The sequence below is a fragment of the Salvelinus sp. IW2-2015 genome, linkage group LG5 (assembly GCF_002910315.2).
Source record: "Salvelinus sp. IW2-2015 linkage group LG5, ASM291031v2, whole genome shotgun sequence".
NCBI classification, from domain to species: Eukaryota; Metazoa; Chordata; class Actinopteri; order Salmoniformes; family Salmonidae; genus Salvelinus; species Salvelinus sp. IW2-2015.
The window spans coordinates 16809968-16825145 of NC_036844.1; the positions used below are offsets into that span (position 1 = coordinate 16809968).

The following is a 15178-nucleotide window of genomic DNA, read 5'->3' on the forward strand; positions in this document are numbered from 1 at the left end:
AGCACTGAATGAATGATGAGCCTATTTTTAGCCAGTTTTCATTAGTCACGGACAGCTGAACTTATGGCCAGCTCAGGCTCTTGTCAGGCTAGGAACAGCTAAAACAGATTTTTAATTGGCACACTGGTCCTGGAGTATCACAACCACTGTCTGTACTCAAGCAGCTGCAGTGGTGTAAAGTACTGAAGTAAAAATACTTTAAAGTACTACTTAAGTAGTTTTTTGGGGTATCTGTACTTTACTATTTATATGTTTGACAACTTTTACTTTGACTTCACTACATTCCTAAAGAAACTCATGTACTTTTTACTCCATACATTTTCCCTGACACCCAAAAGTACTCGTTACATTTTGAATGCTTAGCAGGACAGGACAATTGTCTAATTCTTGCAGTTATCAAGAGAACATCCCGGGTCATCCCTACTGCCTCTGATCTGGCGGACTCACTAAACACAAATGCTTTGTTTGTAAATTATGTCTGAGTGTTGGAGTGTGCCCTTGGCTATCTGTAAAAAAAAAGATAAAAGGAAATTGTGCTGTTTAGTTTACTTAATATAAGCAATTTGAAATGATTTATACTTTTACTTTTGATAAAATTGTGCCGTTTGGTTTGCTTAATATCAGCAATTTGAAATGATTTATACTAAGTATATTTTTGCAATTACATTTATTTTTGATACTTAAGTATATTTAAAACCAAATACATGTAGACTTTTCCTAAAGTAGTATTTTACTGGGTAACTTTCACTTTTACTTGAGTCATTTTCTACTAAGGTATCTTTACTTTTACTCAAGTATGACAATTGGGTACTTATCCCACCACTGAGCAGCTGTCACTCACAGTGTTTGCATGGGCATCAGTCCAATAATAATTTTCTACCTAGTTTAATATCTGTGAATATGTTTTCTGCGCTTTTGTGCGATTTAGATTAGGATAATATAAAAGATAAGATTGTCTAAATAGTTTATGAATATTGTATTTAAATGACTGAATAGGAATGCATTTTGTTCATTGCATTGCAGCTCCTTACATTTCAAAATAGGTTCCACTTCAGAGTTGGGGCCAATATTTGTTTTTGGACCATTTCCATAAACTTCATGTCCACTTTGATTTCCTGAATAAACTAACAATCTAACTGATCTGCTCTCAGGTATGAACTAACAATATCTAACTGATCTGCTCTCAGGTATGAACTAACAATATCTAACTGATCTGTGCTCATGTATAAACTAACAATATCTAACTGATCTGCGCTCATGTATGAACTAACAATATTAAGCTGATCTGAGCTCAGGTACAAACTAACAATATCTAACTGATCTGTGCTCAGGTATAAACTAACAATATCTAACTGATCTGCGCTCAGGTATGAACTAACAATATCTAACTGATCTGCGTCAGGTATAAACTAACAATCTAACTGATCTGCGCTCAGGTATAAACTAAACAATATCTAAACTGATCTGCGCTCAGGTATAAACTAACAATATCTAACTGATCTGCGCTCAGGTATGAACTAACAATATTAACATGATCTGTGCTCAGGTATAAACTAACAATATCTAACTAATCTGCGCTCAGGTATAAACTAACAATATCTAACTGATCTGCGCTCAGGCATAATTGCAACCATCTACACATGCCCTCAGAAGTTCATGCCACAGTATTTAAGAGGACGATGAGACTTGGAGCTTTAACATGGCTTTGTGGAGAGCGTGCTCCCAGAAGCTCTATGGCCTAGTTGCAGACAGTCTCTCTCTCTCCATTAAACATTTATTACCATTAAATATTTATTACCGGGGAAACCAGGCCAGCCTTATGATTATCATAATCTCTTTCTCTCTGTGTTTTTCACAGTGGTGTAAATTACTTAAGTAAAATATTTTAAAGTACTTAGGTAGTTTTTGGGGTATCTGTACTTTACAATTAATATTTTTGACAACTTTTACTCTACTACATTCCTAAAAATAATGATGTACTTTTTACTCCATACATTTTCCCTGACACCCAAAAGTAATTGTTAATCATTTTTAGCAGGACAGAAGAATAGTCCTGCAATTAACACACTTATCAAGAGAACATCCCTGGTCATCCCTAATGCCTCTGATCTGGCGGACTCACTAAACACAAATGCTTAGTTTGGAAATGATGTGTGAGTGTTGGAGTGTGCCCCTGGCTATCCGTAAATGTAGGTTTTGACATTCTTACGTAGGTGTCATAACCAGCCATAAAATAATGCAATATATGCCACAACATATCATGGCAGTGTTATGACTGTATTATGACAGGTTATGCAAGTTATGTCAGCTGTTGTGACATTGTTATGACCGTGTCATAATGTGTTATGACCCTGGGTGTCAAGTAAACTTTTACCAACTATTCGTAGTGCCCTTCTATGTCCGTCTGTACCCTGCGTTACCAACCATCCTATGAGAATGACAGACTTATGTAATTGTGGACTTGTTTGCGTGCTGCTGTGCGGTTTGTTGCTAACGCTACTTTGCTACCTGCCAACTTTACGGTTTTTACTTTTTAATTACCGTTTTATATATTTTTTTATTAATTAAACTTTTTCACCCTAGACGCTTTATCTGGACATGGTTCTACAGGACCTCCACCAGCCGAAGCTAAGTAGTAACATTAAGCCTTCTAATTGAAGTTGCTGTACTCATAATATACAGGAGAACAATCGCCTTACGGAACCCAAACCGGCTGCGCGCCTGCGCCATCGTGCATACATTTATTTTGTCCCCCACACCAAACGCGATCACGACACGCAGGTTAAAATATCAAAACAAACTGAACCAATGACATTAATTTGGGGACTGGTCGAAAAGCATTAAACATTTATGGCAATTTAGCTAGTTAGCTTGCACTTGCTAGCTAATTTGTCCTATTTAGCTAGCTTTCTGTTGCTAGCTAATTTGTCCTGGGATATAAACATTAGGTTGTTATTTTACCTGAAATGCACAAGGTCCTCTACTCCAACATTTAATCCACACATAAAACGGTCAACCGAATCGTTTCTAGTCATCTCTCCTCCTTCCAGGCTTTTCCATCTTTGAACTTATATTGTGATTGGCATCTAAACTTTCATAGTATTACCACGACAACCGGCAACACAGTTCGTCTTTCAATCACCCACGTGGGTATAACCAATGAGGAGATGGCACGTGGGTACCTGCTTCTATAAACCAATGAGGAGATGGGAGAGGCAGGACTTGCAGCTATCGGTGTCAGAAATAGAAAGGACTTCTATTTTAGCCCTTGGCAACGCAGACGCTCGTTGACGTGCACGAGCAGTGTGGGTGCAATAATTGAATACCATAGATTTCAAAATTTATTTTGCAACGCGACGCGCACGCGACGCGAGCGGTGTAGTCAGGGTATTATGGTGAGGTTAACCCTGCTGCGACCCCAGCTTCAGACGCAATCGTTAGGCAAGGGTAATTTAAGTGTAGGAAAGGATGAAACTGTCTGTGCCACCAATAAGTGCAGATAGTAGTATAAATCCCCTCGCAAAATCCCCGCAGCCGGACAATTTTCTCATGGCTTCTGGAAGGAAATGCTGTAGGAATGCTCTACCGATGTCGCTAATTCAGCCGATAGAAACTTTCAACCAGTTCTCCCCATTAAGCAACGAGTCGGAGTCAGAGGCCAAGCCTTCTCTGGTCTCTCCTCCCGTTACGGGGTCTGAGACGCCGAAGCTTCCCACCATTAGCTCTGACAAATTGAAATCCCTAATCTGAAGATGGTGCTGGCTAAGGCTAAAACTGGCGAGTGTAGAGTATAGGGATATTGTTATTCACGAAGGCACCAACGATGTCAGGATGAAACAGTCAGAGGTCACCAAGCGCAACATAGCTTCAGCGTGTAAATCAGCTAGAAAGATGTTGACATCGAGTAATTGTATCTGGCTCCTCCCAGTTAGGGGGAGTGATGAACTCTACAGCAGAGTCTCACAACTCAATCGCTGGTTGAAAACTGTTTTCTGCCCCTCCCAAAAGGTAGAATTTGTAGATAATTGGCCTTCTTTCTGGGACTCACCCATAAACAGGAACAAGCCTGGCCTGCTGAGGAGTAACGGACCCCATCCTAGATGCAGTCGCACCCCTAAAAACAAAAAACATTTGTCATAAGAAACTAGCTCCCTGGTATACAGAAAATACCTGAGCCCTGAAGCAAGCTTCCAGAAAATTGGAACGGAAATGGCGCTACACCAATCTGGAAGTCTTCCGACTAGCTTGGAAAGACAGTACCGTGCAGTATCAAAGAGCCCTCACTGCTGCTCGATCATCCTATTTTTCCAACTTAATTGAGGAGAATAAGAACAATCCAAAATGTATTTTTGATACTATCGCAAAACTAACTAAAAAACAGCATTTCCCAAGCAAGGATGGCTTTAACTTCAGCAGTGATAAATTCATGACCTTTTTTGACGAAAATATCATGATCATTAGAAAGCAAATTACGGACTCCTCTATAAATCTGCGTATTTCTCTAAAGCTCAGTTGTCCTGAGTCTGCACAACACTGCCAGGACCTAGGATCAAGGGAGACACTCAAGTTTTTTATACTATATCTCTTGACACATTGATGAAAATAGTCATGGCCTCTAAACCTTCAAGCTGCAAGCTGCATGCCCTATTCCAACTAAACTACTGAAAGAGCTGCTTCCTGTGCTTGGCCCTCTTATGTTGAACATAATAAATGGCTCCCTATCCACCGGATGTGTACCAAACTCACTAAAGGTGGCAGTAATAAAGCCTCTCTTGAAAAAGCCAAACCTTGACCCAGAAAATATAAAAAACTATCAGCCTATATCGAATCTAAGATTCCTCTCAAAAATTGTAGAAAAAACTGTTGCGCAGCAACTCACTGCCTTCCTGAAGACAGACAATGTATACTAAATGCTTCTGTCTGATTTTAGACCCCATCATAGCACTCGGACTGCACTCGTGAAGGTGGTAAATTACCTTTTAATGGCGTCAGACCAAGGCTCTGCATCTGTCCTCGTGCTCCGAGACCTTAGTGCTGTTTTGATATCATCGATCACATTTTTACATTTGTCCTCTGACAAATCAACTACATTTCAGTGTTCCTCAAGATTCCGTTTTAGGACCACTATTGTTTTCACTATATATTTTACCTCTTGGTGATGCCAGCTGGAAACATAATGTTAGCTTTCACTGCTATGCGGACGATACACAGCTGTACATTTCGATGAAACATGGTGAAGCCACAAAATTGCCTACCCTGAAAGCCTGTGTTTCAGACATACGGAAGTGGATGTCTGTAACCTTTTACTTTTAAACTCGGACAAAACTGCTTGTTCTAGGTCCCAAGATACAAAGAGATCTTCTGTTGAATCTGACAATTAATATTGATGGTTGTACAGTCGTCTCAAATAGAACTGTGAAGGACCTCTGCGTTACTCTGGACCTGATCTCTCTTTTGACGAACATTTCAAAACTATTTCAAGGACAGTGTTTTTCCATCTACGTAACATTACAAAATCAGAAACTTTCTGTCCAAAATTTATGCAGAGGAATTAATCCATGCTTTTGTCACTTCTAGATTACTTTCCGGCTACCCGGATAAAGCACTAAATAAACTTCAGTTAGTGCTAAACACGGCTGCTAGAATCTTGACTAGAACCCCAAAATTTGATCATATTACTTCAGTGCTAGCCTTCCTACACTTGCTTCCTGTTAAGGCAGGGCTGATTTCAAGGTTTTACTGCTAACCTACAAAGCATTACATGAGCTTGCTCCTACCTATCTTTCCAATTTGGTCTTGCCGTACATACCAACACGTACGCTATGGTCACAAGACACAGGCCTCCTTATTGTCCCTAGAATTTCTAAGCAAACAGCTGGAGGCAGGGCTTTCTCCTATAGAGCTTCATTTTTATGGAATGGTCTGCCTATCCATGTGAGAGACGCAGATTCGGTCTCGACCTTTAAGTCTTTATTGAAGACTCAAGCATTTCGCTACACTCGCATTAACATCTGCTAACCATGTGTATGTGACAAATAAAATTTGATTTGATTTGATCTCTTCGGTAGGTCATATGATTGAGTGTAGTCTTTTGCCCAGGAGTGTGAAGGTGAACAGAAAGGCACTGGAGTGACGAACCGCCCTTGCTGTCTCTGCCTGGCCAGTTCCCCTCTCTCCACTGAGATTCTCTGCCGTAACCCTATTACGGGGCCTGAGTCACTGGCTTACTGGTGCTCTTCCATGCCGTCCCTAAGAGGGGTGCGTCACTTGAGTGGGTTGAGTCACTGACGTGATCTTCCTCTCCGGGTTGGCGCCCCCCTCGGGTTCGTCCCGTGGGGAGATCTTTGTGGGCTATACTGGGCCTTGTCTCAGGGTAGTAAGTTGGTGGTTGAAGATATCCCTCTAGTGGTGTGGGGGCTGTGCTTTGGCAAAGTGGGTGGGGTTATATGCTGCCTGGTTGGCCCTGTCCAGGGGTATCGTCGGACGGGGCCAGTGTCTCCCGACCCCTCCTGTCTCAGCCTCCAGTATTTATGCTGCAATTGTTTATGTGTCGGGGGGATAGGGTCAGTCTGTTATATCTGGAGTATTTCTCCTGTCTTATCCGGTGTCCTGTGTGAATTTAACTATGCTCCCTCTAATTCTCTCTCTCTTTCTCTCTTCTCTCAGAGGACCTGAGCCCTTGGACCATGCCTCAGGACTACCTGGCCTGATGAGTCCTTGCTGTCCCCAGTCCACCTGGTCGTACTGCTGTTCCAGTTTCAACTGTTCTGCCTGCGGCTTTGGAACCCTGACCTGTTCACCGGACGTGCTACCTTGTCCCGGGCCTGCTGTTTTCAACTCTCTCTCTCTATCGCACCTGCTGTCTCTAACTCTGAATGATCGGCTATGAAAAGCCAACTGACATTTACTCCTGAGGTGCTGACGTGTTGCACCCTCTACAACCACTGTGATTATTATTATTTGACCCTGCTGGTCATCTATGAACATTTGAACATCTTGGCCATGTACTGTTATAATCTCCACCTGGCACAGCCAGAAGAGGACTGGCCACCTCTCAGAGCCTGGTTCCTCTCTAGGTTTCTTCTTAGGTTCCTGTCATTCTAGGGAGTATTTCCTAGCCACCATGCTTCTACATCTGCATTGCTTGCTGTTTGGGGTTTTAGGCTGGGTTTCTGTACAGCACTTTGTGACATCGGCTGATATAAAAAGGGCTTCGTAAATAAATTTGATTGACTTATTTACATGTGTTCCTGGCCTGTCCTCCTGTGGGAGTGAAGGACTCACCTCTGTGTCCCTTTGTATCTCTCTGTCATGCAGTTTCTGCTGGGTAACATTGATGACCCTTCATGTTGGAATCACTTATGGCTTGTGTGAAACCTCTTAAGAGTTGTCATATTTACAACAGTTATGATGTAGAGAACTATACCGATATGGGAATCTTATTATTATTTATTTTTGGATATCATGACATCCTTTTGGTCATAATCTGATCTCAATTATCATCATTTTGATAAGTAAACAAACAAGCATACACACATCACATGCGTAATACAAGCATGAATGCCCACAAACATTTGAATGCAGTTCATATGGAGCACCAGGCACAGTATGAGGAGGCTCAGTCAATTAAGTCCAGTATATAGCTCAAATAGCCTTCTGCTATTTCCGCTAAATAGGACTGCAGCTCTGCATAGACTTGGAACAGAAAATTGCACACACTCCTCTTGACACACATGTCCATAGCAGAGAACAATTTTTTTTAAACATACTTGACGATATCTTGGTTTGGACCTTCTGAAATGTCACAAGTAGCATTGTTCACAGAATGAAACTCAGCTCCTTCACTTTGTGAGTCGGAGTCAGCTATTCTGATCATTATCCAAACTCAAGTACTGGCTCCAGCTCCACTCTGCCTCTGTGTTGCCATGGTGATGGACGCTGCGTTGGTGGGTGCCGTGGTCTGCAGTCAGTGTTTGACTGGTGAAGAAGGGCAGGTGGTGAGTCAAGGACTGTCCAGGGTACTGTCCTGTACCACCCTCACTCCACTGACCCATGCCCTGGTTAGTAGTGTAGTGGCCATAGAGGGGGTAACTGTAGCCCAGGTACCCAGGGTAGGTTTTGGAGGACGTGGGCAGATGGACAGGGGACATTCTATAGTCCTGGGGCATGGCTGGAGCCAAGGGGGTGTGTCCCATGTCTCTGACAGGGCCAGGACTGTTAGTCTTGTGCCCAGGGACAGTGGCTACATCACGGAGGTGAGACTCATAGCTGCGCCTGCCTTTGCAATCCTCCACTGCAGAAGATGGAGAGGGAAGTCTGCCATGCTCAACAGACCTGGAGAGAATAAAAAATATGGAGCGGGTTACTAATATGACTTCTTAGTTATTGTCATCAACCCACATACAGTATGTGAACTCAAACACTCGCTGACTCAAAGTGTCACTTTTAATTGCACAGTATGGAGGTGTATTCTGCACCATAGAGTGCCTGTTAAGTATAGCACTGAGTCACTGAGTTTTCTATTGGCATAATGGGTCAGGAGTCTGCATATGCACCTTTGTGGGTGTGCAGGCTGTTAGAGTGGGGATTCGCCTGTATGTTGGGTTTCACCTCCAAAAAAGGTATGCTTTACAAGATTGTTTTACAATCTAGTTTATAATGCTACAATGTTGCGCTTATACATGCGTGCGTGTGTGCCTGGTGGTTGTACAGTACCTGCATGGTTGGTAGGACATAGATGCAGGGCCAGGCACCATCTGCTCCTCAGTGCTGTATTCCTGTCTGTGGTCGTGGAGCTCCAGTAGTTCAGTGTGCAGGCTGTGGCTCTGGGATGGGTCCTTTTCCATGGCCCAGGGGGAGAAGAGATCCTCCTTAGCCGACACTATGTTCTCTGTTGTTCCCAAGGTTATCCCCCGTTCTGCTGGCTCACAGTCTAATGTTGCCCTTTGGAGGTCTAAATGGGAAAAGATTGTGGATCAATGAGACTGCCTATAGGCCTATGGGCTGGACATCTAATCTTACTGTATAGAGTTAAGATTCATACCTGAAGGACTTTTGAATTCTGTTTCTCTGTCTTGTTTGGCTTTCTTTGAAGCATTTCCAGGACTCTTGTTGGATCGACACCTATAAAAAATAGACAATAACAACTTGTAAAGCACATCTCCCCGACTCACACACACGTAGTGTTATAGTTCTATTGATCCCTACCTCTTGCTATGAGTACGGGTGTTCTCCCCTTTGAATCCTTTAGCAAAGGGGTTGTGGTCAATCTTGAGTTTAGCGATCTGAAAGCAGGAGTGGAGATGAAGACATCCATTCCCAAAGAGCAAGTTAATTACGTGGGTGCGCCGTTTGTATGTTCTTAATACGTGAGTTGATAGACGGACCTTAGTGTTCTGGTAGGCCGTGACTGCAGTGAAGGAGGTCTCAGGGAAGGAGAAGTAATGGAAGTGTCCCCAGCGCACACTGTGCAGACTGTCAGCCTGGACCACAGAGAAGCGTGGGATGTAGCGATGCATAGAGTGCAGGATGATCTGAGGAGAGAACAGACACCACTAATGAGTCAACTAATAATGTTGTTTACAGAAATGACAGCTGTCTACTCTCAGACTGTGAGAGGTTGCGGGCTGGCGATTCAGTAGAGAAGGGGATACGTGTTCTTACATGGCCGTGCTGGTCCAGTGTGTGGTTGGTGAGTTTGAGCTTGAGAAAGGACACCGATTGTTTCATCCAGTAGGAGCCCGGGGTGGGGGAGTCTGGATGCACATACGTCCGACAGGGGAGCTGGGGCTCGGCTTTCCCAGCCATGTCCCACTGGCCTTTATTCCACTACAAAGAGAAAGAGAAGGGGGGAGGGGATGGGCGTTACTCAGGTGTGAAACGAACCACAAGACAAGCCTCAACACGTAGACACTCCACAAAAACTCACATACCCCCAGTATTTACACTGATATATATAAGGAATCTGTGGTGCATATTATTGCAAGCTTGAACAGTATCCTGTAGGTATGTATATAATTGCATATAATCTACCAACATATACAGGAACTGCTATAGCAAAGGAAAAACACTCCTCTCTCTCTGGAGCATATGGTCAAAAGCAATGTGTACTGAGGGGAGGGCCAGTGGTTGCATGGAGGGGGTATTGCTCCCCATTCACTTTGATTGGAGCGGGGGGGGGGGGGGGGGAGGGGGCGGTTTGCTAAAATGGCTGTGGCTGAACCTCCAGCCGGGGGTAGAAAAACAGGGGGTAGAAAAACAGGACGTAGTAATGGTCTTTGATATGCAGTGTGTGTGGTGATTGGCTGGGTGTGGGCGGGGCACCGTCTGGACTGTATGCTGGATGCAGACTGACTGCAAGCTTGTCTTCTACTTAATCTCCTTATGTTTCCTTTTAAAACAATGGCTGACTATATTCCAAACTGTGACACATTTAGCTTATCTAATTGGAACCTTCCCAATAGAAATGTAGTATTGTAATGTGTGTGATATATCAATGTGTGATATATCAATCAAATGTATTATCAATTAATATATTCTCAATCAAATGTATTTATAAAGCCCTTTTTACATCTGCATATGTCACAAAGTGCTTACACAGAGACCAAGCCTAAAACCCCCAAAGAGCAAGCAATGCAGATGTAGAAGCACGGTGCCTAGGAAAAACTCCCTGCAACTGAGGCATTATATAAGGATGGTGGGCATGTTGTTTTTACCCTGTATCTGGAGTTGTCCACCGGAACCATATCCACCATGAGGACATAGTTGGTATAGGGTTGGAGTCCAGATAGACTGACGTTGCAGTGGGGAAACATCCTCCTGATACATACAAATCCACACTAATTGTATTATCCTCTCAATTCCTGATCACAACTCTATGCGCTCTCTCAAAAAAAGCATACTAGCAGCAGATACAGTTTCACAACGTTGGCAGAGCTACAATATTGGTAAAGCTACAATATGGCATGAAATGCGGGTGAAAGGTACTTTGCAGTGAACACACCACAGCATAGAATGTGTAGTAGATTTACACAGATCAAAAATGATGATGAAGGATATAACAACAATTGTACCGGCCATGTTTGGTGATGATCATCTCAGTCCCCAGGTTGTGGAAGGACTTCCAGAGGTCAGCCTTTTCCAGGGTCATCCTGACGTTGCCTTGGTGGTAGGGGTCAGCTGTAGGGGGGGACGGGGTCATCATGTTGGGCCTCGGCTCTGGAGAGAGAGAGGGGGACATGGAGCCTTACAGAGTGGAACAGTGCTGGAGAAACCCTTAGTACACAGAGATTTCCACAGACAATGCAACATTTCAACTATGCAATAGACTTGCTGTTACTCTCTTGCTAGACCACTGACTGACGTAGCAAAGGTTGAAAAAGTGATGCTTACCAGAGATATGCTGCATTGCCTGCACGGTTCACCACAATGGTCAAAGAGAATATCAAGATCAAATTCCTTATCCAAATGTGTGTGCTGATGTCGCTGCTGTCAGACCCACATCACTGTGAGAATACTGTGAGAGGAGCTGTGGACTTAGTGGTGGTCCTTGGATCATGAAAAGTTTCCCTATCAATCTCAAACTTTCCTTTCCATATCCTTAACTTGTGGAGTTAGAGGGGCTGACCTCTGGAGTTCATTGGTCAGCCCAGAAAGGGAATGGCCTGTGAGGACAAAGTGGGTGTGGTTACAACAGAGTGGTGTGCCTGGTTTCGAACCTTTGAAGTGTCAGACAAGGGGGTGGGAAATGGAGGGGGTGGGCATACTGTGGTGCTGTGAAGAAATAGCTGCCTGAACGTGACCTTTTGTTTCTAGAAATCACTGTTTAAAAAAATATATGTATATTTTCCAAATAAACTAATGTACCTTTATTTAACTAGGCAAGTCAGTTATTTACAATGATGGCCTACACCGGCCAAACCCGAACGACGCTGGGCCAATTGTGAGCAGCCCTATGGGACTCCCAATTACGGCCGATTGTTAAACAGCCATCACTAACATTGAGTGGCTGCTGCCAACATACTGACTCAACTCCAGCCACTTTAATAATGGAAAAATTGATGTAATCAATTTATCACTAGCCACTTTATATTATATAATGTTTACTTACCCTACATTACTATTCTCATATGTATATACTGTACGCTATACCATCTACTGCATCTTGCCATCTTGATGTAATTAAATGTATCACTAGCCACTTTATTAAACAATGCCACTTTATGTAATGTTCTCATACCCTACATTACTCATCTCATATGTATATACTGTACGCTATACCATCTACTGCATCTTGCCTATGCCGTTCGGCCATCACTCATTTATATATTTTTATGTACATATTCGTATTCATTCCTTTACACTTGTGTGTATAAGGTAGTTGTTGTGAAATTGTTAGGTTATATTACTTGTTAGATATTACTGCATGGTCGGAACTAGAAGCACAAGCATTTCGCTACACTCGCATTAACACCTGCTAACCATGTGTATGTGACAAATAAATTTGATTTGATTTGATTTATTTGTGATACAGCCTGGAATCAAACCAGGGTGTCTGTAGTGACGCCTCAAGCACTGAGATGTGGTGCCTTAGACCGCTGCGCCATCCAGGAGCCTCATTTACATTGACCCCCCCCATTTGTTTTTTTACACTGCTGCTACTCGCTGTTTATTATCAATGCATAGTCCCTTAACCCCTACCTACATGTACAAATTACGTCGACTAACCTGTACCCCCCACACATTGACTCGATACCGGTACCCACTGTATATAGCCAAGTTATTGTTATTTTATTGTGTTACTTTTTATTATAATTTTTTACTTCGTTTATTTGGTAAATATTTTACTTAACTCTTTCTTGAACTGCCCTGTTGGTTAAGGGTTTTAAATGGGGGAGCGGGGGAGGGTTGAGTTATCTCCGTCCTTGACAATGGGAGGCAGTTCTGGCTAATCGTGGCCGATGGCCCCCCAGGCCTGGAGAGGTGCCGTATGGGGCCTAATGGGGCTGGCACAAGTGGCCTGTTAGCCTGAAAGGACAGAGGGAGGGGATGGGGGGATGGATGGAGGCTCCAGGGTTTCTGATGTGTGATAACCCCACCGCAGGGCCCTCCATTCTGGCTGCTCTGATCCCGTGCGGCCCCTGTCTGGGTCTGGAGCACCCTTCTGATCCCCGGCTGAGATCCACACACATGCTAAACACACCCAGAGAGCAGTGAAGGAGTGACGGTCACACAGCCCAGGCACATCCTATCTGAATTTCAGACGCAATCATCATTGAGGTTTGAGAGGAATCCAGAAGTTGGGTTTGAGTCTGTGTTGTGCATACTGTATTTGTGTTAATTACTCTGTGATAAACTATTACTGCACTGTTTTGGAGCACATGACATGGATCAGATTGGTGAAAAAGTGCTTTGAATAAACATTGTTTCGATTCTGAATAGGTTACTGTGTCTGTGTGTGGACATTGTATGCAACACTTTTCATAGCACAAGGGTAGAGGGTGAGGCCTTTGTATGTGGTAGCTTTAGTGGCTATTGTCTCAAGAGTTAGTATAGGGATATAATTCAATTCACACAGTGCTAAATGGAATCTCTCATAGGGATACAACAGAGGATGTATAACAAATGCATGACTCAAACTTTGTATGTCAGTGTGAAACTCATTGTTGCAGAAGACTTAGTGTCTCTGTTCGACTTTACACCTTCAGCTTTAAGAATGTTCCAGATGGGAAAACCAGGATGACTCAGGCAGGCCTAAATACTCAGGTAAAATCAAGGTGTGTTTGTGTGCGTGGGGGTGCATATCTGTTGTACAGTAGCCTCGGAGAAGTTGAAGCACATCGGAGTGTTCAGTTAGGCCCATCTACCTTCCAGATTGACATGTAGAGACATATCCCTACTGCCTAGATCAACCTCAGCCTGGAAGGTGGAATTCAGAAGGCCTATGTGCCTGAAGTGTAGGTTTTCCAGATGACCTTTGCAACTATGATACAGTATGCATGGCAAAAATGGTTACACTTACATATCTTTTGTGTTGGGACCGTTTAATGTCAAAGAAGTTAGACATTGGCTTAATAAAGCAATAGGCCAATATACCACGGCTAAGGGCTGTTGTTAGGCATGACGCAACGCTCGACTTCATCTCAGGCCTAACAACACCTGTGCCAATACATCCTTCAAACACCGGCTTCTCTGGCATTCTCTGGTCTCCTCAGATGAAGTTTCTCTGCTGCAGTGAGCATCTCTGTGGGACTAGCTCACCCTGGTGGATTCTGGTTGCATGGCAACCTATTGGGCTCAGCTGCTTCTGTCTCCCCACACATGCAATTCTAATAATGTGGAAAATAATCTGAGTCGCTCAACAGATAAGAACACATTGAACCACTAGAGGGTACTCTAATTTCTCCTATATACATTGATACTCTAATTTCTCCTATAGATTATACATTTAACAACTCTGGTATTTATTTCCATATCAACACCACTGTTAGTAGGTAGCATTTAGCCTTTGCCTGCTCAATAGCACATTCAACATTATAATTGTGTTTTACATTTGAAAAGTTGAGAGAAGTCAGTTCTGGGGCTTGATCATTTATTATGTGGATGAATACTTTTCACTTTAAATTAAGGATTTTATTCAATGCAAGTAGAGAGAAAAAACTATTTTTGAAGCAAGATTGATTGGAAAAGCTAAATTGTTTGTGTCAGTGAAGACATAGATACCTTACAGTATAGAACTTGAATAAGAACATCTGAATGCCTTACAACACACTGCTTTATGAGGTTGATTGTAGTTGAGAATTTAATTAAAGGTTTTCTAACTGAAGTGATGGAAGTACGATTTTATTTATCCACTTTGGAACAGTGCTGTGTTTAGGATCCAGACTAGTTAGTGTAAAATGTTATTTTACTGCTGTCCCAGCTCTAGGTTTGATGTCATTTGCGTTCAATCTAATGTGAAGGCAATTCCTTTTAGTGCCCCCTTCTCTGACCCAGTCATCTGATATACAGTCATGACCGAAATGATTGGCACCCTTGATAAAGTTGAGCAAAATAAAACACTAAAGTAAATCATACAAATACTGAGCCACACACACTGACTTTGCCCTTCTACCTCACCCCCTAAACACACACACACACACACACACACACACACACACACACACACACACACACACAC

The 15178-nt window shown here is 42.9% G+C and overlaps 1 protein-coding gene across 1 annotated transcript; it reads right to left on the bottom strand.

Annotated features, from left to right (window-relative positions):
• Positions 1-7491: 7491 nt before the first annotated feature.
• On the bottom strand, positions 7492-11407 carry LOC111963636 (T-box-containing protein TBX6L-like). Its single transcript, XM_070443475.1, has 9 exons — positions 11392-11407; positions 11073-11217; positions 10716-10818; positions 9664-9828; positions 9387-9533; positions 9208-9284; positions 9044-9123; positions 8716-8953; positions 7492-8334 (listed from the first exon to the last, which is right to left on the bottom strand). The coding sequence occupies exons 1-9, from the start codon at positions 11405-11407 to the stop codon at positions 7860-7862; spliced, it is 1446 nt and encodes a 481-aa protein (XP_070299576.1). The 3' UTR covers positions 7492-7859.
• Positions 11408-15178: the final 3771 nt, after the last annotated feature.

Bases quoted from the DNA above. Each gene is read 5' to 3' on its own strand.
- LOC111963636 (XM_070443475.1), bottom strand. The intron at 8,954-9,043 runs GTATGAATCTTA...TTTCCCATTTAG, and splicing joins AGAATTCAAAAGTCCTTCAG to ACCTCCAAAGGGCAACATTA. The intron at 8,335-8,715 runs GTACTGTACAAC...TATTCTCTCCAG, and splicing joins ATGTCCTACCAACCATGCAG to GTCTGTTGAGCATGGCAGAC.